Source organism: Megalobrama amblycephala, linkage group LG6 (genome assembly GCF_018812025.1).
Source record: "Megalobrama amblycephala isolate DHTTF-2021 linkage group LG6, ASM1881202v1, whole genome shotgun sequence".
Lineage (NCBI taxonomy): Eukaryota > Metazoa > Chordata > Actinopteri > Cypriniformes > Xenocyprididae > Megalobrama > Megalobrama amblycephala.
In genome coordinates, this window is record NC_063049.1 from 42,673,510 (window position 1) to 42,700,052 (window position 26,543).

Below are 26,543 nucleotides of genomic sequence, written 5' to 3' on the forward strand. Positions count from 1 at the left end.
ATTGTAAAAAGTCACGTTAAAGCGTTATGTGAACCATTGCGCGCAGTTAAAAACAACGGAGAAATATAAAACTATGCATTTTAGAACATATATATTATATATATATTTTAAGTTTATTTCAAAATATGCATACTGTATATATAAATATTTCAGTATTTTGAGAGCGTGGGCGGAGCTCTTCTAGAGCAGTTTGCTTGTTTCGACTCTCTGATTGGTGGACTTTTCTGTACAGCATCATTACGAATTCCGCTGTTAAACACAATTATTTTAAAAATAAGTTGAAATCATGTGGGCTGATGGCTTCAACGGACGCAAATATCATCAATTAACAACCCCGTATCTCACAGTAGGGCTATCTTTATAAGTTATCATTAAAAATGAATTTCCCTATGGAGAAAATAAATGGAGTTTTTAATTCCGGAATCCAACTGTTGCACTCCATTTACTTTAAGCAAAACATAATTTGCATTTCTCTTTTGATTTGGGGGTGAAATATGACTCACTGTGCAAAAAACATTATGGCCACACAAACCACATTTATAAATGCATTCAATGTCGTCTAACTCATATTTTCTTATATATTTAGTAGTTATGTTCATGGTTTTTGAAGATTAGGGCATCATACAATCTGTCTAATTTGACAACCTTCAACAACAAAATATACTTTTAAAAGTAGATAATATCCTAACTACAGCTGCTTAGCATTGCTGACCCACCAGAACAGACCTGCCACCTATTTTTGGGTCGTGACCCGCAGCTTTAAATCTTCCAGATAACAGCAGATATTCATGTCTCACCACAAGGCTTGTTCTCACGGTGACGATCAGTTTCAGCCAGTTGGGGAACTTGGAGATGATCTTGGTGATGAAGGAGGCGACAGTGTCGCCATAGTCTGGCTTGTGAAACTCCGCCTCATTCAGCCCGTCAATCAAGATGATGCAATCTTCCTCTGGAATCTTCCTCTCTGACAGACAAAATTAAAAACATTAAAATACAGAAGAATTATTTTAAATATTAACATTTTAGTTTTAGTTATGCTATTCCCGTTAATTTTTGTGCTTCAACTTCAACTTATTTCAGTTTATTGCCAAACATTTCTAATGTTTGTTAATGTAATGTAATTTTTCCAGGAGCTCATTGCTTCTACCTTCAGTTAAACTGCTAACAGTGATTGTAAATTAATTGCCTAAATTATTACATTATTTGCTAACTGCATTCTTTAAATTGTGATGTTGACATGCATTCTCTTTAAAGCTGCTTTGAAATGATATGTATCGTGAAAAGCGCTATACAAATAAATGTGAATTGAAATGTGAATTTTAAGTTTAAATTTTACCAACTAATATTTGTATTTTATTTTAGCTTTATTTCAATTAACAGAAATGTTTTTAATATTTTTTGTTTATTGATAATAACCCTGCTGATATTTTTATCAACCATAAAAAAGCTGTAAAAATAATTTGCTATAAACAGATAAACAGGTCTCTGCTATGAAAGCTTATAAATAAAACAATAAAAAAGGTTTGCATCTCACAATTGTGACTTTTTTCTCAGTATTGTGAGATTTAAACGCGCAATTGCAAGTTATAGTTTGAATTGCATTATAAAGTCAGATTTGCAAGATAAAGCCACAATTCTGACTTTTTTCTCTGACTTTCTTCTTTTCTCAGAATTGTGAGATATAAATTTACATTTGCGTGATATAAACTCGCAATTCTGACTTTATAACATGCAATTGCGAGTTTATACCACAAAATTCTGACTTTTTTCTCAGAATTGTTTATATCACGCAATTCTGACTTTATAACATGCAACTTATAAAGTCAGAATTGCATGATATAAAGTCAAAATTGTGAGACAAATTCACAATTATTTTTTCCCTCACAAATGGACATAACATGCAATTGTGAGTTTATATCTCACAATTCTGACTTTTTTCTTGCAAATGTGAGTTTATATCTCGCAATTCTGAGAAAAACAACAGAACTGTGAGATATAAACTCACAATTGCGAGAAAAAAAGTCAGAATTGAGAGATAAAGAGTCTCAATTTTTATTTCATGGTGGAAACAAGCTTCCATAATCTGCAGCTTCACATGCAGCTCGTCCAGTTTGAGTCAGAGTTATCCATTAATAAATGGTCACACACCAGGAAAGAGGTCAAGAGAGAGCATAAGAACAACTGTAAATCTACTGAGCTTCAGCACTAATGAGTCTCCTGTGCACTAATGAACTCGATCATGTAACTTTAGATCTGTATCCAGAGTCCAGCTCTAGAAGTGCAATGGTTTGTTCTTTCCTTTGAGTTATGTGGTCATTATAGTTATTCTGCAGAGATCCTAAAACATGAGGACGTTTTCCACGCAGTTGAGACTGACTTCAACATTTCTCAAATAAATAACTTCATAAAATAAATCCATATATTATTAATCACTCTGCTATAGGATAAAGAGTGTAATGATGATGAGCACAGATCAGTCCACTTCACAATTAAAGTACTCAGATGTGGCACGTCTTTGTTTTGCCTCAATCGAAGCATCGCCCTCCGGAGCCGTCAGGAGAACTTTAATAATTCATTACACACGAGATCTGAGCGACTTCCCAGAGCCGAGCAGTCACAGAAGAATAACACAGAGAAGGAGAAATAGTTCTTCAGTGAGCGACAGATCAAGAGCTGCACTTCCTCAGCTTTGAAATATTATTTGAATGAGGAATATGGCCGAGCTGCATCCATAAAGCATCTCTGCTTTTAAACCTCCACCACAAATCTCTGCGCTGACTTCTTCATGGCATGATGGAGAGCTTCAGGAAAAACTCTTCCCCTTGAGACCATTTCAGTAATGTGTGGCTGGAGCGGACGTTCAGAAACATTTTAATTCTTTAGCATTTTTAAAAATTATTTTCCAAGTAAAATGACTGAACGTTCTTAAAATAAGATCCATTTACTTGAAGCAAGATTGCATAACGTATTAAGACTTAAACGTATTATGATGTGCATATGTGTATATAAGAAAGAAAAAAAGCACATTGGTCAACTAACTAATGTTTTTAATGGTGCTTTACAAATAAACTGACTTGCCTTGGCTATAAAATATAAAATAATATTGATGAAGAAAAACATTTTTTCTTTACAGTATCAGTGCAGGCAGAGCTTAAGATTGGTTTTCATCTGGTTTGTCCTTTCTACTCACGAGGCTGTATTGATCCAGAGCGTCTTCCGTTTCCATCATACAAACACAGGGTTTGTTTATCTGTGTCTGAAACGCACACTTCTACAATAAAATATCGATCGAGCTGAGCAAAAGACTGGACCTCCACATAAAACAAACCACAATGACCTTGAGATCTCAGAGACTCAGAGAGCCTGAGCTTTAAGAGAAAATAAACACACAGATGACGCAAGATAAACCTGTAGAGGATCAAGAGGAAAAACAGAGGACTCAGTTTTGTAAGAATGTAGACAAACTATTAACCCTCAGGGGTCTGAAGATTTTGGGGCCCTGGAGAAGTTTTGACATGCCCTGACATTTGTGCTTTTTTCAGTTGTTCATAAACATATTAATGACAAAAGTGTCATTACACTGTATTCAGCACAAACTAGGCTACAATAATATGTGAGGAACATGTATGTACATGTTTGTATTTTTGAAGGAATAATGTTTATGCGTGGTTATTGAAAAAACAAAAAACTTAAGTCACTGAAATAAGGCCAAAAAAAAATATATTAAAACTGTGTTCACAGGGATTCTGGGTATTGGAGGTTGTAGACTAGAGTTCAGAATGAAGTAAAAATTATCCTTCCTACTCCTTCATATAAAACAATAGAGAGATTTAAATTTTCTAAGACACTTTTTGTCAAGAAACACAGTATGCGTGGAGGTGTGAATCATCATGAATAATGGGTGATTCTCACCTGAGAAGACAAAAGAATTGCATAATAATGACCTGAAATGACTTGCATATTAATGAGGCCTTTCAGTCAGGTAGGCTGTGAAACCCTTTGTGATCATGCTGATAACAGGATTAAAGTCCACTCAGGACAAAAACAAACATGATTTTTGTGATCTCATGCATGCACGTATTATTGCACATGATATGAAGAAAATTTTGTATAGGCCTATGTTAAATTACACTACCAGTCAAAAGATTGAACACATTGCCATTATAATGTTTTTAAAAGAAGTCTCAAGTCTCTAACCAAATAATGGTTTTCTATTTTAATATACTTTAAAATATAATGTATTTCTGTGATGCAAAGCATCTGAACATTCCTACCTCTAGGGCATTTCATATAGGCTACTATATTTGTTATACTATAGAGCCTAAATGTTGATGTGCAGTTGACAAACTATACATCATTAAAAAGATCTAAGACTCAAGCTTCACATTTTGACTCTTAAAATCTTATATTGACCATAATTTCTTAATATGCTTAAAAGCATACACATTTGAAGAAATATTGATGGATTCTCGTATGTTTATATCAATTTTCTATACAGAGGAGTAATATTTATTATTCTATATTTATTGTCATCATTATGAGCGCTGGATGCTGTGTTTTTAATTCATACTTGCAGCCGGAGGGCGCTCTGCCCCTTTTGTCCACAAATGCCTCAGTAAAAGAAGAGGCATATCATGTGACAATCAAGGAACTAACAGAGGCAAGAGATCACTAAATATGGCTATTCAAAACACTTTTGAAGACAATAAATACACGATTGAGATGACGTATGCATGTATTGACTGAATTTGCATCTGAATAGCGCTCGCTCTGTGGGCGTGGCCGCATTAGCGGATAATGAGCTGAATCACAGACTTCTGACATGGCTCTCTTTTCATACAGATTACATAAACACAGAAGGTTTGTTTTCGATTTGACTTATATGTTTTAAAACCTGACATCTTAACGTTTTTTTAGACATAAGTTTAATTTTTTTGTCATTAGTATTCACTAAGTTACAGTTCATTTTCTAAGAACTATCAGATTGGAGTTCGTTCAGAGGGAGACGAGAGATCACGCATCATGTTAGTTTTCTTTATTTTACAAAAAGCACAACATTTTCTTTTTGCTCTGAGTGTACACAAATAAAAGAAGATATTCCACAGATTAAAATGGTGTATAACTCTTAATTGTATGTGCAACATTGACGGAGTATTTTGAGTCTCTTTCACACTGATAAGAAAAAAACCACGGTGGTATCGCCGGCGATACCTTCAGACCTCAGAGTGTTAACTAAACCAAATGTCATGAAAATCATTCAGTTTCAGTATTTTCTTTTTTATAAACTGGAACAGGTTCTCAATTGTCAAACCCATCATTCTTTTTGAGAAAAAACTAAAGGCAGTCTTATTATATATTAGGTCTGATTTAATTCATCTCACTGATTCAATTTCTAAGAAATAAATGCGGGCTAGTACATGAGTGCATCTAACAGCCTTGGGAAATGGATTTCTCTGCATTTAATGCAACGACAAAGCAAATTCACCCCATTCATATAATCGGACCATCTGCCTGAACATTAAACGCATGCAATCCCAACTCATCCGCTTTAATAAAATGCTTCATTTCATGATGTTCCTTCTGTCCACATAACCTTCTCTGAACTGTAACAGATGCAGGAGGAAGAGAGCTGGAGGACAGGCCAAAAAAATCACTCAATTATGGAATTAAAATCAACAACATTTGCAACCCATTTTGATTCCATAATGCGATGTATTTTTGAGTGAGGAATGTTTGAATGACATTGTTTTCTTTGCAATATTGTGCAACTGATTAATGCAGTAAGTGATTTCTGAGAAACAATGTTGAAAGTGGATCGGAGCAGCACAACACACTTGCAGCCAATCAGCAGTAGGAGGCATCTCCACTTATGATGGGGGAGGAGAGAGAGTGAGCCAATCAGCAGTAGGGGGCATCTCCACTCATGATGGGGGAGGAGAGAGAGTGAACCAATCAGCAGTAGGGGGCGTGTCCACTCATGATGGCGGAGGAGAGACAGTGAGCCAATCAGCAGTAGGGGGCATCTCCACTCATGATGGGGGAGGAGAGAGAGTGAGCCAATCAGCAGTAGGGGGCGTGTCCACTCATGATGGCGGAGGAGAGACAGTGAGCCAATCAGCAGTAGGGGGCATCTCCACTCATGATGGGGGAGGAGAGAGAGTGAGCCAATCAGCAGTAGGGGGCGTGTCCACTCATGATGGCGGAGGAGAGAGAGTGAGCCAATCAGCAGTAGGGGGCATGTCCACTCATGATGGGGGAGGAGAGAGAGTGAGCCAATCAGCAGTAGGGGGCATGTCCACTCATGATGGGGGAGGAGAGAGAGTGAGCCAATCAGCAGTAGGGGGCATCTCCACTCATGATGGGGGAGGAGAGAGAGTGAGCCAATCAGCAGTAGGGGGCATCTCCACTCATGATGGGGGAGGAGAGAGAGTGAGCCAATCAGCAGTAGGGGGCGTGTCCACTCATGATGGCGGAGGAGAGAGAGTGAGCCAATCAGCAGTAGGGGGCATGTCCACTCATGATGGGGGAGGAGAGACAGTGAGCCAATCAGTGGTAGGGGCGTGTCCACTCATGATGGCGGAGGAGAGAGAGTGAGCCAATCAACAGCAGGGGGTGTGTCCACCCATGATGGGGGAGCAGAGAGAGTGAGCCAATCAGCAGTAGGGGCGTGTCCACCCATGATGGGGGAGGATTGACAGTGAGCCAATCAGCGGTAGGGGGCGTGTCCACCCATGATGGGGGAGGAGAGACAGTGAGCCAATCAGCAGTAGGGGGCGCATCCATTTTTTGTTCTTCCTTGTCATTCGTTCATCCTCTTTGCTTTATTTTTCACTGAGCATTCTTTTGCTTCACTTCAACTATGATAAAGAGACATCCACTCATCACTCATGTATATTGCATGTTTGTGCATTTTGGAGGCGGAGCAATGAAGGGATGGGTGTGTTTGTTTGGGTTGATCTCAAATAGCAACAGTGTTTCTCAGAAATCGCTTACTGCACCTTTAAGCAAGTGAATGGGGTGATTTCATGTTGAGGGGCCGGTTGTGTTTCTGTACCTTTGCGTAGGTTGATGAGCGGTTGCAGAATCCCCCTGCGGAAGGCACCGATGGGGTCTTGCACACAAGAGCGCAGACTGAGCATGCTCTGTAGGTGCGGTTCTTTCAGCAGCAGCTCTCTGTATGCGGTGAGCTGATGCGCTCTGCACAGGAGAGCGGCCACACTGTGCACAAACTCAGGAACCAGACACGTGTATGTGTTATCAGCCTGGCAGTAATGATACGCCACCACCTGCAGAGTGAACAAGAGAGAGAAAGAGTTTTAAAAACTTCATATGCATAATTATGCAGCATTTTCTGTAATTTTTATACAGAAGCCATTTATATTGTCATATTCAACACTATGCATTTGCTCTGAAATGGCTTCTTTAAATCAGAAGAACAATTATTTCAACCAAACAATCACTGTATTCAAGTACATTCCAAATGTGTAATGTAAGACGCAAAATACAGTAAAATCTAGTTAAAATAAACAATGCATATTCTGCAGTTTTTTACTAAATAAAAAATGACAGGGTTTCTGCAGGTTTTATGAAGCTAAATCAAGACTTTTTAAAGACTTTTAAAAAAAGTAAGGAACAAATTGAAAGGAAAAAAAATTACAATATGTTCTCTAAATGTAAATGTCTAGGGGGAAACATAATGAGTTGTATTAGCAACACTTCAGAGTTTAAAATACTTCCAACAGTTTCTATTACTTTTGAATTAATTGCTAATTCTAGCTCCCAACCACTAGAAAATGGACCTTCTGATTACACAGCAAAAAAAGTGATGTTCTTCCTCAGTATTTTTGTCTTGTTTTCCAGTGCAGTTGTCTAAAGATTCTCAAATCAAGAAACATTTACTTGAGATGCAAAATGACGTAAAATATTAACCCTTGTTTTCTGTGAAATTGACAAAAATGAAGCAAGTTTATGATTAAAACAAGAACAAAGATCTGCCAGTGGGCTCAGAAAAATCATCTTTATTCAAAGGGAACTTTTCATAACAGACAGATATCATGACAGATCTTGTTTTAAGCATAAAAAACAAACAAACAAGATTTTTCCAAGACTTCATTTTATGCATCTCAAATAGATGTGTCAAAGGTGTTTAGATATCTGCATTGAAAAACAGGACGAAAATACTGGGGAAGATATTCATTTTTTTGCAGTGCATGCAATATTTAATGCCCTGACATCCTGAATTTAAGACTTTCTGCTCTGATTTAAGACCTTTTTAAGGCCTTAGGTTGTGTAAGGGGGAATTAAGATTTTTTTTAAGACTTTTTAAAGATCCGCAGAAACCCTGAATTAAAATGTTTCATCATTTTCATGAATATGCACAGATTTAACAATAAGTTTAAGAAAATCCTGAAATAAAAAACTATTGCGAATATCAAGAGGGACAGAGTTCCACAGGCGAGGGGCCGCATGACTAAATGTTCCCCATGGTAGTTAAGTGTATTCGTGGTGACACAAGAGAGAGTGAGAGTCAAGATCTTAGAGAGTGAGAAGGGGTATAAACACGAAGAAGATCAGTGAGGTATGGAGGGGCGAGATTGTGAAGTGCCAGAAATCAATGCGATACTTCACTGGAAGCCAGTGTAGTTGCTGAAGAATTGGTGAAATGTGCTCAGTAGAAGGAGTTCTAGACAGAGCACGAGCCACAGAGTCCTGAACCAACTGAAGTTTATAGAGAAGTTTGGAAGGAAGACCAGTAAGAAGAGCACTGCATTAATCGATATGTGAAGTAACCAGTGCATGGATGAGGAGTGCAGTGAGGGAAGGACGGAGACGATTAATATTACGCAGGTGAAAGTATGCAATACACATAATATTATTATTAATACGAGCTTCAAAGGAAAGTGGGTTATCCAGAATAACAGCCAGACTTGGGTCCTGTTGATCAATATCCACAGGAAAACAATCAGATTTAGTCAGAGTAGATCTTGTGCCTACAAGTAGGACCTCGGTTTTATCACTATTGAGTTTCGCTGAAAGCCAGACTTTAATTTCAGCTAAACAGCTGGACAAAGAAGGCAGAGGAAAAGAGTTTGGAAGACAGGTAGAGCTGGGTGTCATCGATGTAGCTGTAAAAGTGAATACCATATTTCCTGAAAATGTGAACAGTAAGTAAGTAGGAGTAAGTAGATAACGAATAGAAGCGGGCCCAAAACAGAACCCTGAGGAACACCACTAGTAACTGTAGATGATCTTGACCGAAAATGTTTAGTAGCAAAAGTTGTTTGTTAATGTTAATGTAAGTTAGTGTACTGTGAACCAGATTTTATTTTAGTTTTATTATCATATTGAATTAGCTTTTATTTTTATTTTTTCATATATTTTTAGTCATTTCGTTAGGTGCTTTTGTCATGTTATTAGTTTTTATTTAGTTTTTTTTTTAAATATTAATATTTAGGTTTAATTTATTTTTATTTCAGTTTTAGTTTATAATGAACAGCAAGTAGATAATGAATAGAAGCGGGCCCAAAACAGAACCCTGAGGAACACCACTAGTAACTGTAGATGATCTTGACTGAAAATGTTTAAGTTGGACGAACTGAGTGCGGCCAGAGAGATATGATATAAACCAGGACATGGTATAATATAATATAATATGATATAATATAATATAATAATATGCAGATGCCATTTTTTTTGGCTATTCTGTTGTTATCAAGAGCAGTTTCAACCTCTTTTTAAAACATTTGTTTTTTATCATAGGGCTATTATTATTATTGGCTGCTGAACTGAAGCTCATATCACAGCAGCATGTGGTCTGTGAGCCCTTGAGGAGCTGCTCTAAATCCATGTTGATCTAACACTGGAGCCCAATATCATGCCACTGTTTGCACTTGATAAATAATGCAGGGTTTCAGCCTCTTATCACTGCCATTCTCTACCTCCAATAATCTTGCAATCAAAGTTCAGCAGCCTAACAGATATAAATGTGAGTATCTGGAGGGAGAAATGGACAAACAGATATCATGACGTGAGTAACATTAACATCTCATTTCATTAGATGTCATACACAACTTTATAAATATTGAAAGACAACAACAGGGGAGATCCTAAGTAAGTTCAGGTGAGTTTACCATGGATAAGAGTGTTTAAGGACTTCATGCCTTGATCTGTGATAAAATCACTGTAATGCACAGCTTATTTCTTTATTCAGTTCCTCCCTTATGCCCAAAAGGAAGAATCACATCTAAGAGAATGAATTAAGTGAAATGTTTCTCTCTGAAGTGAAGTGATGTCCTAACAGCAGAGTTCACCACCATTCACTGAAGTAACGCTCACAGTTTGTTTGGCCAGAGTGAGAAAACCTGGCAGAGATGGGTATGACAGCAGGGCACCGAGAGGCACCGGCCTACTGAGGGTCCCTCTTAATTTGTCCTGATATATTATTGAAACCTCCATTTGACAGATGGGGATATTTCCCATTTGGACAGGTGGGGTTAATAGGAACGGCACGGTCTTCACCCTGAGATGAGGTCTGGGAAAAGAGCATCAATTTAAAGCTCCTTCAGGTGGAGGGACCATTAACTCGCTCACATTGAGAGAACACTCCAAAGTGCTCGTTTCAGAGCGCACATTAACAGGATCAATCTCTTGATTGCTGTGCATTTCCCTCGACCCTTCAACAACCCGATTAGACAATCATCACATAGGATTTAGATAGCAAGAGAAATCTTTGGTTTGAGACGCTAAGCAGCAACTAAACCATAAGCAGAACTGTATATTCTGCTTAATCAATAATTACAACTTTTGGGATAGGGCTGCGCAAAAAAAAAAAATTTCTGATTAATCTGGGCTTTTTTTTTTTTTATGTGGTCGATTTGATACCGATTCTCAAAAGCCATGAATCAACTGAATCACAAATGTATCTGATCAACGTTAATCTTATTACTAGTCTTCTCCACTACATGTCATCCTCTTATTTACCTTACGCAATGTTATTCATTCAGTGCTTAACATGGCAGATTCAGGTGTGCATTTAAGCATTTCGGACAGTTGAAGGAATTGAAGGTTCTGCATGTGTTTTCAAGCTTTGCCAATTTAAGCATTCAAGCGCAAGAAGATGCGAAAGAGAACTCGCACGCACTTTGTAATAAGTTTTGCATGAGCAAAGAGAAAGCTGGGCATCTCGGACAGTGTGCAAATAATAACATGAATTCTCTTTGTGCTTGAATGGACAAATTCACACAAATTTATCACAAAATGCCTGCCTTGGCCAGTATCCTTGTAAACATAGTCGGTTAGTAGGCTTAAGTGAACTTAAACGTGTATCAGCAGGCTATACTGGATCCGTGCATTAGTCTTAAAGTGACAGCAGCCTAATATTCCTGCTGCTGTCTGTGTTTTTAATGTTAATCAAACTACTAAAGACAAAGAAATCACTCACTGCTCATCAATGAATAACTTTTTTGTAAATTTAATAAGGATTAACCTTTATTTAAATTGTACAGTGAAGATTATATGCAGTGCTATTTTACATTTGATTACCTTATTCAATTTCTGTACCTGACACTACTGTTAGACCTACCTGAAAAGCACTGTTTATTTCATTTGTATCTTTGTTCTATTGTATTTATTTATTTGTGCTATTGCTTGTGATTTAAATTTATTTTTATTGACTGTTCACTTGTCTATAAAGGGTTAGTTCACCCAAAAATGAAATTTCTGTCATTATTTACTCACCCTCATGTCGTTCCACACCCGTAAGAACATCTTCAGAACACAAATTAAGATATTTTGATAAAATCCGAGAAGTTTTTTTTAATCCTCTATTGAAAGCAACAAAATTACCACATTCAAGGTCCAGAAAAGTAGCCAATTATGAACCACCGTTCAGACGAGATTAGCAGAATGACAGAGAAGAGATGAATTTGTTGAATAAAATTGTTATTTTTGTTTTGTTTTTGCACACAAGAAGTATTCTCGTTGCTTCATAATATTAACCACTGTACTCACATTGACAATTTTAAAGATGTTTTTACTACTTTTCTGGAATGTGGTAATTTTGTTGCTTTCAATAGAGAATAATAAAAAAAAAACCTCTCAGATTTTATCAAAATATCTTAATTTGTGTTCTGAAGATGAATGAAGGTCTTACGGGTGTGGAACGACATGAAGGTGAGTAATTAATGACAGAATTTTCATTTTTGGGTGAACTAACCCTTTAATAATCTTTGAAATTTATATTAGTTAGACATAGTAGTTTTAGCTGTGGTATTGAAATTGGAATCAAGAATTGTTAAATTTCACTGGTATCTAAAACGTTGGTGTCATAACCTTATTACATAATACAAGAACAAATGGGTCAAAAACAACAAAAACTATAACTATTTTATTCATTTATTACTTTTTTGTGGAGGGGCCAGCGAAAATGGAATCATTGAATCAAAAATCGCAAAATCAAACTGAATTGAGATCTTGTGAAATGGAATCGAATTGAATTGGTACATCTGTATGGATACCCAGCCCTATTTTGGACACAAAAATCACAAAATCCACTCACATTTTCAGCAATTTTTTTCTTCATATTTGTCTATTATGGTGGTCTGAATTGTTTCAGATAAACCTGCTTTACATTACAAAAAAATTTAATAATATAACTTCCTAAATGTGATGTATTTGAGTGAAAACAAAATGCATAATATAATATAATATAATGGCATTTTTGTGGCGATGCATGTTCAGACAGTCTAAGTGGGCATTTCTTAGGCAGAATATGTTGAAAGTCAAAAGTCTATGTGTCTAGATTCACCTAGAAAACAGGTATTAAAAAGATAACATTAATCGATTCTCCATCAACACAGCGCCAACTGCAAATATGTGAATTAATCAGGCAACAAACTAATGGAATGAGCTAAAAATAATCAGCCTGCGCTTATGTGACTGATGCATGCAGGGATTGACTGGAATATAGCCAATTTCTTTTGCAAATAGACACACAATCATTTATTAAAATTGTAGTGATGAGCCTCTAATTAGGTGCTTTTGTCTTATCTGTGAATATGTAATTTGCCACTGTCTGCTGCGCGTTTTCCGTCCTGAGTCTCGGCGCCCACATGGGTACGATTCTCTTTAAATGCGACCAAATGACCACCCTGCTAACCTGTTGCCATGGTAACACTCGAGGGACGGCAGGTCCCCTGGGAAACACGGTTGATACATCATTTAGCTCACATTGTGTTTGACAGAGGACAGCTCAGACTCTTAAGACGGAGATGTACGGAGACGCAGCAGAACCCAAACGCTGAAACCCTGAAGCACTGCGTTTCAAGCCTCAGAGACTAAATGCAATATTCCATTAAAAAAAACATCTCCGTTCACACACTTTAACAGTTTAAAATATTATTATCTGTTATTTTGTATGACTTATTAAAAAAGGAAGTCCTTGACATTATATCCTACACATTATATTTGGGTAATAAATCATTTTGCATGGTTTGACCGCACTATGAAGAATGTAACACAAAACAATCATGTTTCAAAAATCTGAATCAATATCGAGGAGGTCACTGAACTAGTGCTAGTTTATTTATTCAGAGAGTGAATGCAGGGATCAGGATTGAGTTCAGCAACACTGAGAAGAATAAAGAGGGTCTTCGGGTTCACGGCATCTCAACTTCAGTCCTCTGCATTTCAAAAGGCTGAAACACAGCGTTCCAAACAACAGAGCTGGCATCGCTCCAGTCCCTCCTCTATGAACTTCAAAAGCAGAATCAGACATATTGAAGCAACACACATCCGAAGAAACACAAGACGGCATCACCGGGAATCTCTCGTTCCCCACAGTGAGCACTAATGAGGAATCTAAGGCTGCATTTACACTGCAGGACCAGCTGCACAGAGAAATTGTATTCAGCAAGGACGCATTAAAGTGGTCATGAATTGAGAAATTAACTTTTCCTTCAGCTTTTGATATATATATTAGGTCATCGTACTATAAGAATATCCTGTAAGTTTCAGAACTAAAAACTTCCTTGTCAGTCCAAGAAAAGCTTTTATTGACACCAGGCCCAGCGAACGACTGATACTGGAATGTGCCTGTCTATAGGTGAAACTCCGCCTCCACAAAATAAATCGACGCCTTTGCAACGTTAGCCCTGCCCACTGGCGTTAGTGAGATGAGGAGGAGAGAAAAGCGATACAGGACTAAAATAACATTCCTTTCAAAGGATCCTAATGCTAGGAATATGGTTATTTATTTTCAACAATGTGAATGTCTCAGTTGAGCTTTATTTGTATTCGGTACATTTCACTGTGGATTCTTTGGTAAATCAATCGCATTTCGGCGCAAGCTTTGCAAAGAGACTTTTACAATATGGACTCGACAGTAATGCAACAACATGTCAGTAACTGTGTTTATTCTAATGCCTGATCTGATATTAATGATTCATGTACAGTCAGATGATCTTTGTCTGTGTGTCAGTAAATCAAACCAGTGACTAAACGCTCAACTTCACCTTGTTTCTCTTAGTAGGATGAAAATAATCAGTTATTTAAATGGTGATTAAATTATATATAGAAAGAAATCAAAGAACACTCTCTTTATAATCGCTGGAGCTGTCAATCAAACAGCACGAGTTTATCAGTGACTCGCGCCAAAACTCCCGTTTTATTAAAAAAATCTCTTATTTACATCGAGTTTGCACTGTTAGTTATGATGAAAGCATTCGTTAGTGAGTTTCACTGCTTTCATGAGCTCAACAACATGTCTGTGATCGACTACAGTGTTCATCACTGCAACATTTCATGCCACGATCTAAATATAATGCCATAGATCTAAATGTAATGCTATAATCAACACTCTTCACAATTAGTTAACCTTGAGAGCTGTAATAGTAAAAATGTGCTATAAGTTTTCGAGACAGTAATACTTAGCTATTTCATATGCCAAGATGTCAGCCAATCACAGCAGTGGGCGTTTACACTGAAGTCTCACAACAGACATGCAGACAAACTGGAGTACCAATGTTTTTTATGAACCATTAAACTTAGCATATGACAATGTTGTACACCGAGCTACCTACTGCGCCATCAGCCCATTTTACAACACAGTTTCTCGGCCGCCACAGAGTTAAATTTGTTAAAGCGGACATAAAGTCTTGAAATATGACGTACTGCCCTAATGAAAGTCGAATTTTGAGCAATGTTTTACTGTATCTGTCCTTTTATATGGACCTTTAAACTTAGCAAATATGACTTATTGTGCCATCAGCCCATTTCACACCACAGTTTCTCGGCCGTCACAGAGGATGCGTTATAGCAGACATAAGGCCATGATATTAGACGTATACTGCCCTAACGAAAGCAACATTTTGAGCAAATAGATCTTTATTTTTTTCATGTGCATCTATACTCTCATTTTCTTCATAGTAAAATGAGAGCGAAATGCACAAAGGAAGTATGTTATAGATAGTATACATAAACCAGACATTGTAAGGTGTGATCACGCAAAAAAAATACTGTGCACAAGCAATATTTTCTTCTGCATGTGCGGATGAATGCGAAAGTCTGTATATTTTTTTTATTTTTGCAAAGGTCCCTTTAACCCTTAAATGCATGACTGTTTCGCCAATCATTCTTACATATTCGGGTCTTTATCGACCCGATCTATATCTAACACGGAAGGATCTCTATCTGTCGTGATAATATAAAACTCCTCTGATATTAGAGTAACAATTACAGAAGAATAAAATAAATCGTATTTTGTTACCTTTTGGAGCTTGAAAGGGCTCCGTTTGAGCAGATGTTTTATGCCATCATCACTGTCCTCGTCAGAGCTCATTTCCCAGTAAATTCAGCAAATAATGGGCTAGTTTTATGTTTGAGGTCACGAATATGAGCCCATTCACGATCTCAAACATATTCTCAGAATGATATAATTTTCAACATCTTCAGAATCAATATTTTGATCGCTAACAGCTTCACCAGATTCATCCTGTAACAGTTACAGTCATATTTGATTGCATTCAGTACTTGCTCTGCAGTAAATCGCTGAGCCATTTCATGTTTCTCTTATTATTTTGTTTTCTGTCTAAATGAGTCGTCACTTCAGCATTGTGTATCAGACATTGCCACCTTGTGGAATAAAGGTGAATTGCACTTATTCCATCATCTAAGATTCAATTCTTGTTGTGCAGAAAAAATATATGTACACTCATACACACCTCGGGTCGTTAGCGACCCTATACAATTTTTACAAAAAATGAATACAAAAATAGGCATTCTTTTATAATTTTATGATTTTTTTCTTGTTATATTCTTTATAATGAATTGATTGAGGAATACCAAGAAGGTTGATGTCTAACTTTAAAAAATGAACAAGGAGGAGGGTAGGGAATGACGTCCCGGGTCACTAAAGACCCGAGGTATGCATTTAAGGGTTAAAGACTCCGTAGTAAACAGACCTACTGCAGCTGAAATTTAAAACAATGTTTATTTCATATGTATCAGATTGTATTTGTGCTATAATTTGTAATTTACATCTTTGTTCTAATATTCCATAACAAAGATACAATAATGAAATAAAATAAAATAGAGAAATTAGTTTGGCTGTACTGCTCAGTGACTTGCAAAATAGTCTTAAACCAACATGAAAAAGAATTGTGTTATGGATCGTGATCCTGTCTGAAAACAATTAGGATATGATATTTTTGCCATATCGCCCACCCCTACATCCTCCACCATAAACATGTCAGTCTGAGGGGAAATACATCATCACACTGAAGCGCGGGTCCTCCATTAAAACGGCTGCAGTAGAAACTGTGACATCACCACATATTCATCACCGTCCATTAGCAACATTACTGCACAAATGCATTTGCTCTTCATACAAGACACACGAATCATGGGTCAGTGTGCATCAGAACACGCATCGCTTCTGTCTGCAAAGAGACATATCTCAAACTCTACCTGAAAGCAAAAAAAACTACAACTAAATGAAAATATTATACATTTCATTTTCTATGTGTCTGGTCTATGCATTGTGCTATAGAGAACCTTCATCGGTGATGCGAGTTTGCAATTGAATAAAACCCATTTCTATGAACAAAACCCATCTGAAATCATCTGAGGACACAGAATGAGCCGCTGCAGGGGAAAAATAAAGTGTTCAGCACAAACTGTCTGAAGCATAAGAGCACTTTATATTAAATGTCTGAAATAAGGTCACAAGAATATAGTTTTAAGTGGTCTGTGTGCAAAGTGATTGCTTAAGATGTTTCAGCAAGTACATAACTTACATTTAACAGTTATATTGTTATAATTTAAGCATTTCCATTTTGAAAAACAATGGAAATGCTCAATTGTCCTAACAGCAAGTGAACATATGTCAACAGTAAGTTTGCATGCATATACACGGCAAACAAACCAAGGGGTGAAAGTTTGGCTGGTTAACAAGGTCCAGTCAGATCATGCTGTAAATGCACATTTCTGCAGGCAAAAGAATATAAAGTTGGATATGTCTAACTTTTTCTGCATTCATATAGTATACTCGTGTAAAGTTATTTATATTATATAGCAATCTCAACTGCTTGACTTGCTTGTATTACCTCAAAATGTAACTATATTATCACACAGCTCTAACCTGCTAAATGTAACTATGAGGCATGAAAATATTATGATATTATAAACATTAACATTATGATTTTCTGTAAAGCTGTTCTTTTTTGCACCACTTTCAGGGAAAGCTGGATGCTTTGTGTGGGACTTTTGGTGATGAACCGACCATTTCTAGTTGTGAGCAAGCTCAGTCTATCCAAAAAGCTTAATAACTTTATCTTGACCAACCCCATCTTAATTAGTGAAATAATACAGAAATCCAATTCTTCTTCATGCCGTTTAGATCCTGCACCAACATTTCTTTTGAAACACTGTACCTCTGACATTTCTGCTCTCATATCTTGTAAATATGTCTCTTATCTTCACTAAAGAGCGCTGGACCCAACTGACTTCGCTAATTATCGCCCAATCTCCAATCTACCATTTGTCTCAAATATCATGGAAAAGGCTGCAGTCATTTCTAGCTCTCAATGATCAGTTTGATAACATTCAGTCTGGTTTTCGCTCGCATCACAGTACTGAAACTGCCTTAGTATCATCAATGACCTCTTACTTTCCAAGCTTCCCATACTTTTATTACTCGACCTTAGCTCAGCTTTTGATACTGTCGTAAGTTCTTACTTATGAGATTGGTAATTGGTAACAATACTACATCACCACGCACAATTACAAATCTTCCACTGTCTTACTCAAACAGGGTGTCCCACAAGGCTCAGTTCTAGGCCCATTACTATTTATGATTTACATTAGGCCTCTCAGACAAATTATTCACCGCCATGGTTTTCAATACCATTGTTATGCCGACACTGTTCAGATTACAACATATCTTTGTGGTAGGGCTGGGCGATATATCGCATGCGATTCTCACGCGCATTTCGTCAGTAAAGCCGGTTCCCTGATTACCGCTAAATCGCCATCACCTGTTTCAAATGGTGCGGCATTTAATAGACAGAGCCGTAGTTCACTGATAAGCCACGCAAATATCGCGTTCTTTATCGAAGGCGATTCATCTGCGATATGAACGTGGCTTATCAGTGAACTACGGCTCTGGCTATTAAATGGCGCTCCGTTTGAAAGCAGGTGATGGCGATTTAGCGGTAATCAGGGAACCGGCTTTACTGACGAAATGCGCGTGAGAATCGCATGCGATATATCGCCCAGCCCTACTTTGTGGTTCTTGAATCTGATTGGCTGAGAGCCGTGCGATATTCTAGTGATAACAGTACTCCTACCTTTTCACCGTTTGTATCACTCCACTTGAAGCGACTGTCATGGCGGCCGAGCAAATCCACCATATTTTTTACAAATACTACACTTGTTGTACCACAAACTGGAGTTTTTTTTTTTTTTTTAGGTGAGAATGTAGTTCTTTAGACCTGAAATATGTGACTCATATTTAATCATAGCGCCCATTTTACAAATTGTTTAGATGTTTTCGTAGATGCGAGCTCCAGGCCGTTAGCGGCCGTTCAGTGCTTGAGTACCTGCCGAGAACAGCTTCATCTTGGCCAGCGCTTCAGGGATTTGCTGCTGGCTCTTACAGTGTTTAAACATGAGATATAATTCTTTTTTTTTTGGTAAATAAAACAGGCAATCTTTGGTCTTATTAATCTATTACTTGTTCCTGAGCAAATCGAATTGGGCTATGTTAAGTTTAATTTATATTTAACTTACATCCTGTAGAGCACTGCTTTTGTACGTTTGACTGAATTGTAAAATTGTGTTCATTTTTCTATTGTCATTTATAATGGCTATTGTTGTTAATTTAAATATTGTTGTTCAATAAATATTATTTTATATAAATATGTTGTATTTGGTATTGAGGTCCATTAGTGGATTGGACTGAATGAATTGCATATGGCATATGGATTGAGTAAAAGTTAAATTAATACGCCATTAGATGTCAAAAACATTTACGAGTGAATGAGTCAGTCTCAAAAGACTTTTAAATTGAAAGGGACTTTTGTAAACAAAGGACTCTCTATAATACTGTACAAAATACAATGAGTTTCAATGGAGGGACTCAACATTCCTTCGTTACTAGTTCTAAAGTGACGTTTTATTGGTCAAACTGTCAACTTGAGATTTGAATCTGTGACGGAAGGAAGTAGTTCTGCACAAAAGAGTGGTTTAAAGACACAAATTTTTATTTCTTATTTATTTACACACTCGATCCATCGAACTGTTGCAATATCACACTCGTAGCCATGCGATATGGCTGTATATCAGTGATTGCCTACAGCCGAATCACAGCCGTGCTGATATACGTCCACTGTGATATTGCTCATACAGTATATACTGCTTGCCGACCGGACTCTATTCACCAGGCTGCTCTACCAGACTCACTACCATCATGTATCAATGAGTTAAAGACCTTGAGCTTGGGAAAGGCGCTATATAAATTAAACATATTATTATTAAGGCTGCTTTGAAACAATGTGTATTATGAAAAGCGCTATATAAATTTGACTTGACATGAAAAAGCATTTTAGCTACTGAAGTCCATATAAATGTATCTGTAAAAGTATTGTGATTAAATAAAATATATTCTATGCAAATATTTAATTAAAGCACAGTAGATGAATGTGCTTGGTTCTCTTTGAGAGGCTCTCAAAGCCATTAAATTCCATCTGCTGTTATTAATGTCACAGATCAAGAAAGCATAATAATTTTGAACAAAACATCCATTTTATTAATTCATTTTGACCCCTTGAAAAGAAATAATTAACATTAACTGATTATTAAACTGGTTCATTAACACAGGACTGTGACATACAAGTCTTACATACAGTAAGACACTGTCAGCACTGTAGATCAGGCAGAGGTCGTGGCCCTGCACCTGTGATTCGGCTGCAGCAGCACACCTGTGCGGTTTCATTAGGACCGCAGCTGAGAGATCCATCGGATGAGCCGCCCACTTCAATACGAGGCCGTGTGAAATGTTCTATACATACAGGAAGCTAAAACCAGATTGTTGCTTCTGTCCAATGACCACAGTTTATATACTAATAAACAATCAATGCAAGAATGTGTCAAATCAACATGGACTGAATTTCAAGCTTCGTTTTGGTTGATGCAGGTAAATGTGTATGTATTAGTCCAGAAACACAAGCTTCATGAGCCAACATTCTCTCAGCAAACAGCTCATTTTCTGTTAGACAAATTATGGAGTGGCTGTTACAGATCTGGGTTGGAGTCAAAGAACTGTTTTCCACTAAATTAACGCATTGAAGAATATTTATATTTAATAATGTTCATTTATATGCACCAATATAATAATACAGATAGCAATATTTACCAAATGTTTATACAAAAAATGCCACGCAGAGTGAATGAAGATGCAAATGAATCACTGAATCATTGTTCTGATACAATCGATTCATTAAAACAGGACGGTCTGAACTGATTCACTGAAATGAATCAAACTTACCAAATCTAACAATGCTTTTTAGTTTAAATGAGAGATACTATGAAAACACACTCGTGCTCATGAGTCACAAGACAATTAAGGATTGTGAAATTAGTCTAAGGATGAAATTAGTCTACTATTACTCACCCCCATGTCATCCAAGATGTTCATGTCTTTCTTCAGTGGAAAAGAATGAAGGTTTTTAAGGAAAACATTCCAGGATTTTTCTCCATATAGTGGACTTCACTGGGGTTCAACGGGTTGAAGGTCCAAATGTCAGTTTCAGAATTACGTAATCACATGAAAGGTCACGTGTGTTGTAGGCGAAAGTACCGCAGTAGGGTGAAAAACTCTCCTCCAACTTCAAAATCATCCGACATCATTGTTTTACCTTTTTTTTGTAAAGGCCGTTTGACTTAGTCTTTGGAGGTTCACTTTGTAGAAGGATCGGTACTTCCACCTACATCACATGTGACCTTTCCAACATGATTACGTAATGAGTGGAGCATCGCAGAGCAGTGCAAGACGAGCATTTGTGGTTAAAAAGTAAATAAATGTTATTATTTTTAGAAAATGAGTGATGGTTTCTCTAGATAAGACTCTTATTCCTCGTCTGGGATCATGTAGAGCTCTTTGAAGCTGCACTGAAACTGACATTTGGACCTTCAAATCCCTGTTGAAGTCCACTATATGGAGAAAAATCCTGGAACGTTTTCCTTAATTTCTTTTCGAATGAAGAAAGACAAACATCTTGGATGACATGGGGGTGATTATCAGGTTATTTTAATTCTAAAGTGAACTAATCCTTTAAATGTATTATGATATTCACAAGGGCTGATTAATTTTGTCACCAGCAAGATCATCACAAACATGACTACACTGCACAAACATGCAAAGTGAAGAATTTTGGTGCTTATGTGAGCAATGCAAGATTGAATCTTGTTCCTTTTCCACTTTCAGATCATAAAAAGGATTTTTGCACATACCTTGGCAGCCAGACGTTTGACGGCCTCCTCGCGGCACCGCTGCAGCTCAGGAGTGCTGGGACAGCTGCTGGAACGCAGGGTGTTGGTGGCGCTGGGCGGAGGGGTCGGCTGAGGCGGTTGACTCAGAGGCAGATCTGAACTCGGCTCCCCACCTGGACATGTGACAGATGAATATCCACATGAGCACAAACATCACCAGCTGTTGTTTATTCTACTTAGACGAGTCAAACATCAATTCACAAACAACTCAGACCATTGTTTATTGTTTCTTGCAATTAAAAAGTCTGTGTAAACGAGCATTAGGTACATGCATCACATCGTAGATTACATGCCTCACAGAAAATCAAATATGAAAGACTTGTATACATTGTTAATAGAATTGAGATTGAAATACACTACCTTTCAAAAGTTTTGGGTCAATTACATTAAACTGATCAAAAGTGACAGTAAAGACATTTATAATGTTACAAAACATTTCACAATCAACTCTTTTGAACTTTCTATTCATCAACGAATCCTGAAAAATCATGGTTTCTACAAAATATTAAGCAGCACGACTGTTTTCAGCATTGATAATAATAATCTTGAGCAGCAAATCATCATATTAGAGTGATTTCTGAAGGATCATGTGACAATGAAGACTGGAGTAATGATGCTGAAAATTCAGCTTTGATCACAGGAGTAAATTACATTTTAAAATATATTCACACAGAAAACAGGTATCGCTTTGCTGCTCTATCCAGACTCGGGCCCATGAGCATGTGTGTTGTGAAACAATGTTCAGGACTCACTTTTGGGAGATGCGCTTGGGCTGTTGGATGCGATCTGTCGCATGCGGCCGCCATGGCAGCTGAGGGCCACCAGACGGGAGATGATGGCGGTTTTGCCGAAGCCCACGTTGCCCACGAGGATGGAACCGGAGCTCTCGCCTGATTCGCTGGGCCTCAGGTCATCCTCGAGCTGCTGGAACAGCCAATCGCGGCCCACGAACACAGAGTCAGTGGTGATGCTGGGAACCTCAAACAGCAGTGGCTTGAGCATGATGTCAGTGGGCTTGTACGGAGCAAAGCGAGCTGCAAAACACACAACACACAGGTTTAATCACAGGCAAACAATGTAAATAGACATGCATATCCTCACTAGACTTAAGAAGGAAGGATAATACTTTATAATAAAATGATTTTCCTGCAGTTAATGTTATAAAATACCCTCAATGTCACCCCAGAGTGAGATTTTATTGTGCACTGAGACAAAATATGCGTGAAAGAACACAATGATCACACATGACATCCATTTGTCACTGATGTGATGACATTAATGTCATATATGAACTTTTATCATAGTGTTTCTCAATCATTTGGGCACCTTTGACATAAAAATAAAGATGTCAAGTACTTGGAAAGGCTGTTTGAGTAGCTGTTAAGTAGGGCATCTCTCTGAGTCAGCGTGAAAATCGATTCGGATGATGACATGAATGTGATTTTTGGGTTAAATCTCACAAAAATATGTCCAGGAAACAGTGCACAAACAAAATCAATAAGAAAAAAAGATAAAAAAATAATCTCTTTGTATAAAATATTATGATCAGACTGATGTTGCTTCCTTTTCAAATAAGAATATTTTAGAGAAGTTCAGACAAAACACCTTTGAGTTCATTTGAAATCTTAAATTGCACCAGAAAGAAAAAAAAAAAAAAATCAATCAGACAACCTGACAACAGACCTGTGCTGTATAAAATAAATAAAATATAAAATAAAAAAATATATAAAATAAAATAAATATATAAAATAATAAATTAAATTACAATAAAATATAAAATAAATAAAAAATAATATAATAAAATAACAAAATATGATTCTGAATAGACAACTAAATGATTCCGAATAGATAACTAAACAAAATAATTAATTAGGGGTTCTGACAAAATGTTAATTGTTTCATTACTGGATGAACCAGACAAATACATTTTTTAACAGCCATTGTCGCCACCTACTGGTGTAACGATGTAATCGATACAATCATTATTTGAAGCGACAAGTTCCTTTCAAAAAATGATTTACTCTATTTTGATCGCTACCGCAGACATCAGTGTTTATATCTGAACTATAAACTTTCCCAGTACACAGAAATGATGATATCGTGTGGTTGTGATGCGGTTTCATACCAACTACTCTCTCTGGGTCAGAATGCAGATTTTCAAAGGTTTAATAGACAAAGCTGATTCGTCATTTAGGAATAAGATCGAGGGAGTGTTCGAATCGAGATTGCAATCTTTTAACGGTTAATTGTGCGGCTCTAGCTGCTGGTCATGCTCACAAGTCTTCAATAAAATACTGACACATACATAGAGTGATATTTAATATACATAGACTATATGCACATAGATAAGCATGTCATCACTGCATGTCAGATGAAATTGAGATCCAAAACTTGCACATGAATACACCTGTAGAAACTGGAATAAAAAAATCCTGCACCGATCAGAGCTGATGAATCTTTGTCGCCATTGGCTGTGATTGAATCAAACCTCTGATGTCTCTCATTATTTATTAGAACATTCAACAAGGTCAGAATAGCAGCTCAACACTGACACACACGCAGCAGCTCCTGCAGAACACACATTAGCTCGACCCTCGGGGTACACAAGCGTTTATATAAGAGAAACAGACAAACAGATGGACTGAGAGGAAAAACACATGTATTTAACGATGTTCTCTTGCATTATTAATGGACTTGACTATTTAAAACACTTATTTTCACCACAGGAAGTGTATAGAGAGTGGGTCCTGAGTGGGTAAACAGATCTGTACAGAAATGTCTCACTCTAAACGTTATATAAGTTTTTACAAAAAAACACAAATCCAACAGTTTCAGATTGTACAAGAGTGAATCTCACCAAACCAAGTCAAATCAAATTTTATTTCACAACAAACAATCAATTAATCAATCAACAGACGTACATCTAAATGTTGAGGTGCATGTTATAAAAAAATATACCAGTTGCAGTTATACTTTCTTTTATGCCAAAATCAAAGAGAATAAATAAGAAATTGTTTTTGTTTTTTTTTTACATAAAGAAAATTAAGACTTTTAGTACCCCCAAATTTTCATTCTTTTATTTTTCATTTACCTGTGTTTCAAAGGCAAAATGAAAACAAATAATTATTTTTGACAATTTATACTATTTCTGAAGTGCAATATATAAGGTGTCTTCTAAAAAAAGCACCTTAATGCAATAATCACTTTCTTTAATTTAGCATAAAGGCAGAACAACAAGTCATGATCCATAAATATATTATTACATAAAGACAATTAAGCCCCAAATTCTCATTTTCTATGACAATTTAAAACAATGTTGTTATTATTGTTGCTGTTTTGAACGAAAGTAATAAGAATTTGGAGTAAAAATGTAAATAATTGTCAGACAATTGCCAACTTAATTATCCTAAAAATGTTCATAATAGGTTTCATGACATTCTTAAATCATTAAAGAGAAACACCAAGCACACTGAACAACTGCATGATGGGATTGTGACTGTACCTTTGTCGTGCGGAGCTCTGCCCCCGGTGTTGTGCCAGGGCAGGCGGATGGACGTGCGCAGGGGGGTGTTTCGCTGTTCATCAAGATAGCTCAGATCCTCCAGCTTAGTGGAGCTTGTTGCTGAAAAAGAGAAATGCAAAAAATGACAACTGTTTTCAAACAGGTTTTCACGTTTAGATGCACACCAATACACTCCCAAAAATCAGCTTATTGAATTAACCCATTGTCCTGGATCACATGCAAACCAATATCCCTGCAATGCAAGTAAACCGTGTTTACAAGACTTTAATAATAAATCAGGTTATTCCCCGGTAGTGACGTCAAAACCTAGCCATTTGTGTGTATCTGACTCAGAGCAATGCTTCCCACACATAGACTTTACTTGGGCGGGCCGCTCACGTATAATAACGGCCGCCCAAGTATATTTGGAGACACATTTTTGCTTTAATTATTTTTATCCTCTTATACTTTTATTTCCGCGCAAGATAATGAAACCATCCGCGATCGATAAACTAGTCGTTTCATACCTGCTCGTTACATGTGCGTCAGAACTGTTTACCCCCGCTGACATTCCCACCGGTGCTGCATTTTGCAAAGTCACTAGGCGGCGCTGTTGCGCGTTCTACAAGCTCGCACAACAGTGCTTCAGACTGCTTCAAAGTGATTCTCAATCAATGAAAAGCGCAGATTTATGCCAAGCGATTGATAATGAACTCAAGTTGATGAATTATTACAAAGTCTACTTTATGGCCTTTATATAGAATGTTTTAGACGATTGTAAGAATCTGAAGGATCAGCCTGCAATAGTACAGACATTTCAAAATAAGAGTCCCTGTGTATTTCGGGCTTGTTTATAATTAAAAGTCACACGCTAAGTTTTTTCTTTTTCTTTTGGGCATTATTGGTATTTTGGTTACACTATAAATTGTATTTAATTTGATTTCCATTTAATTCATAGTAAATTATTGTAGTCTCCCCCACAGGAAGAAAAGACTTA

At 37.0% G+C, this 26,543-nt stretch overlaps 1 protein-coding gene across 1 annotated transcript in view; it reads right to left on the minus strand.

Moving 5' to 3' along the window:
• tanc1b (tetratricopeptide repeat, ankyrin repeat and coiled-coil containing 1b) overlaps nucleotides 1-26,543 on the minus strand; it is a 189,099-nt gene that overhangs the window by 38,013 nt on the left and 124,543 nt on the right. The window contains 5 exon segments of the mRNA XM_048194706.1: nucleotides 798-964; nucleotides 7,055-7,286; nucleotides 22,006-22,157; nucleotides 22,797-23,078; nucleotides 25,547-25,666. Of these exon segments, the coding sequence (XP_048050663.1) occupies nucleotides 798-964; nucleotides 7,055-7,286; nucleotides 22,006-22,157; nucleotides 22,797-23,078; nucleotides 25,547-25,666 (953 nt within the window).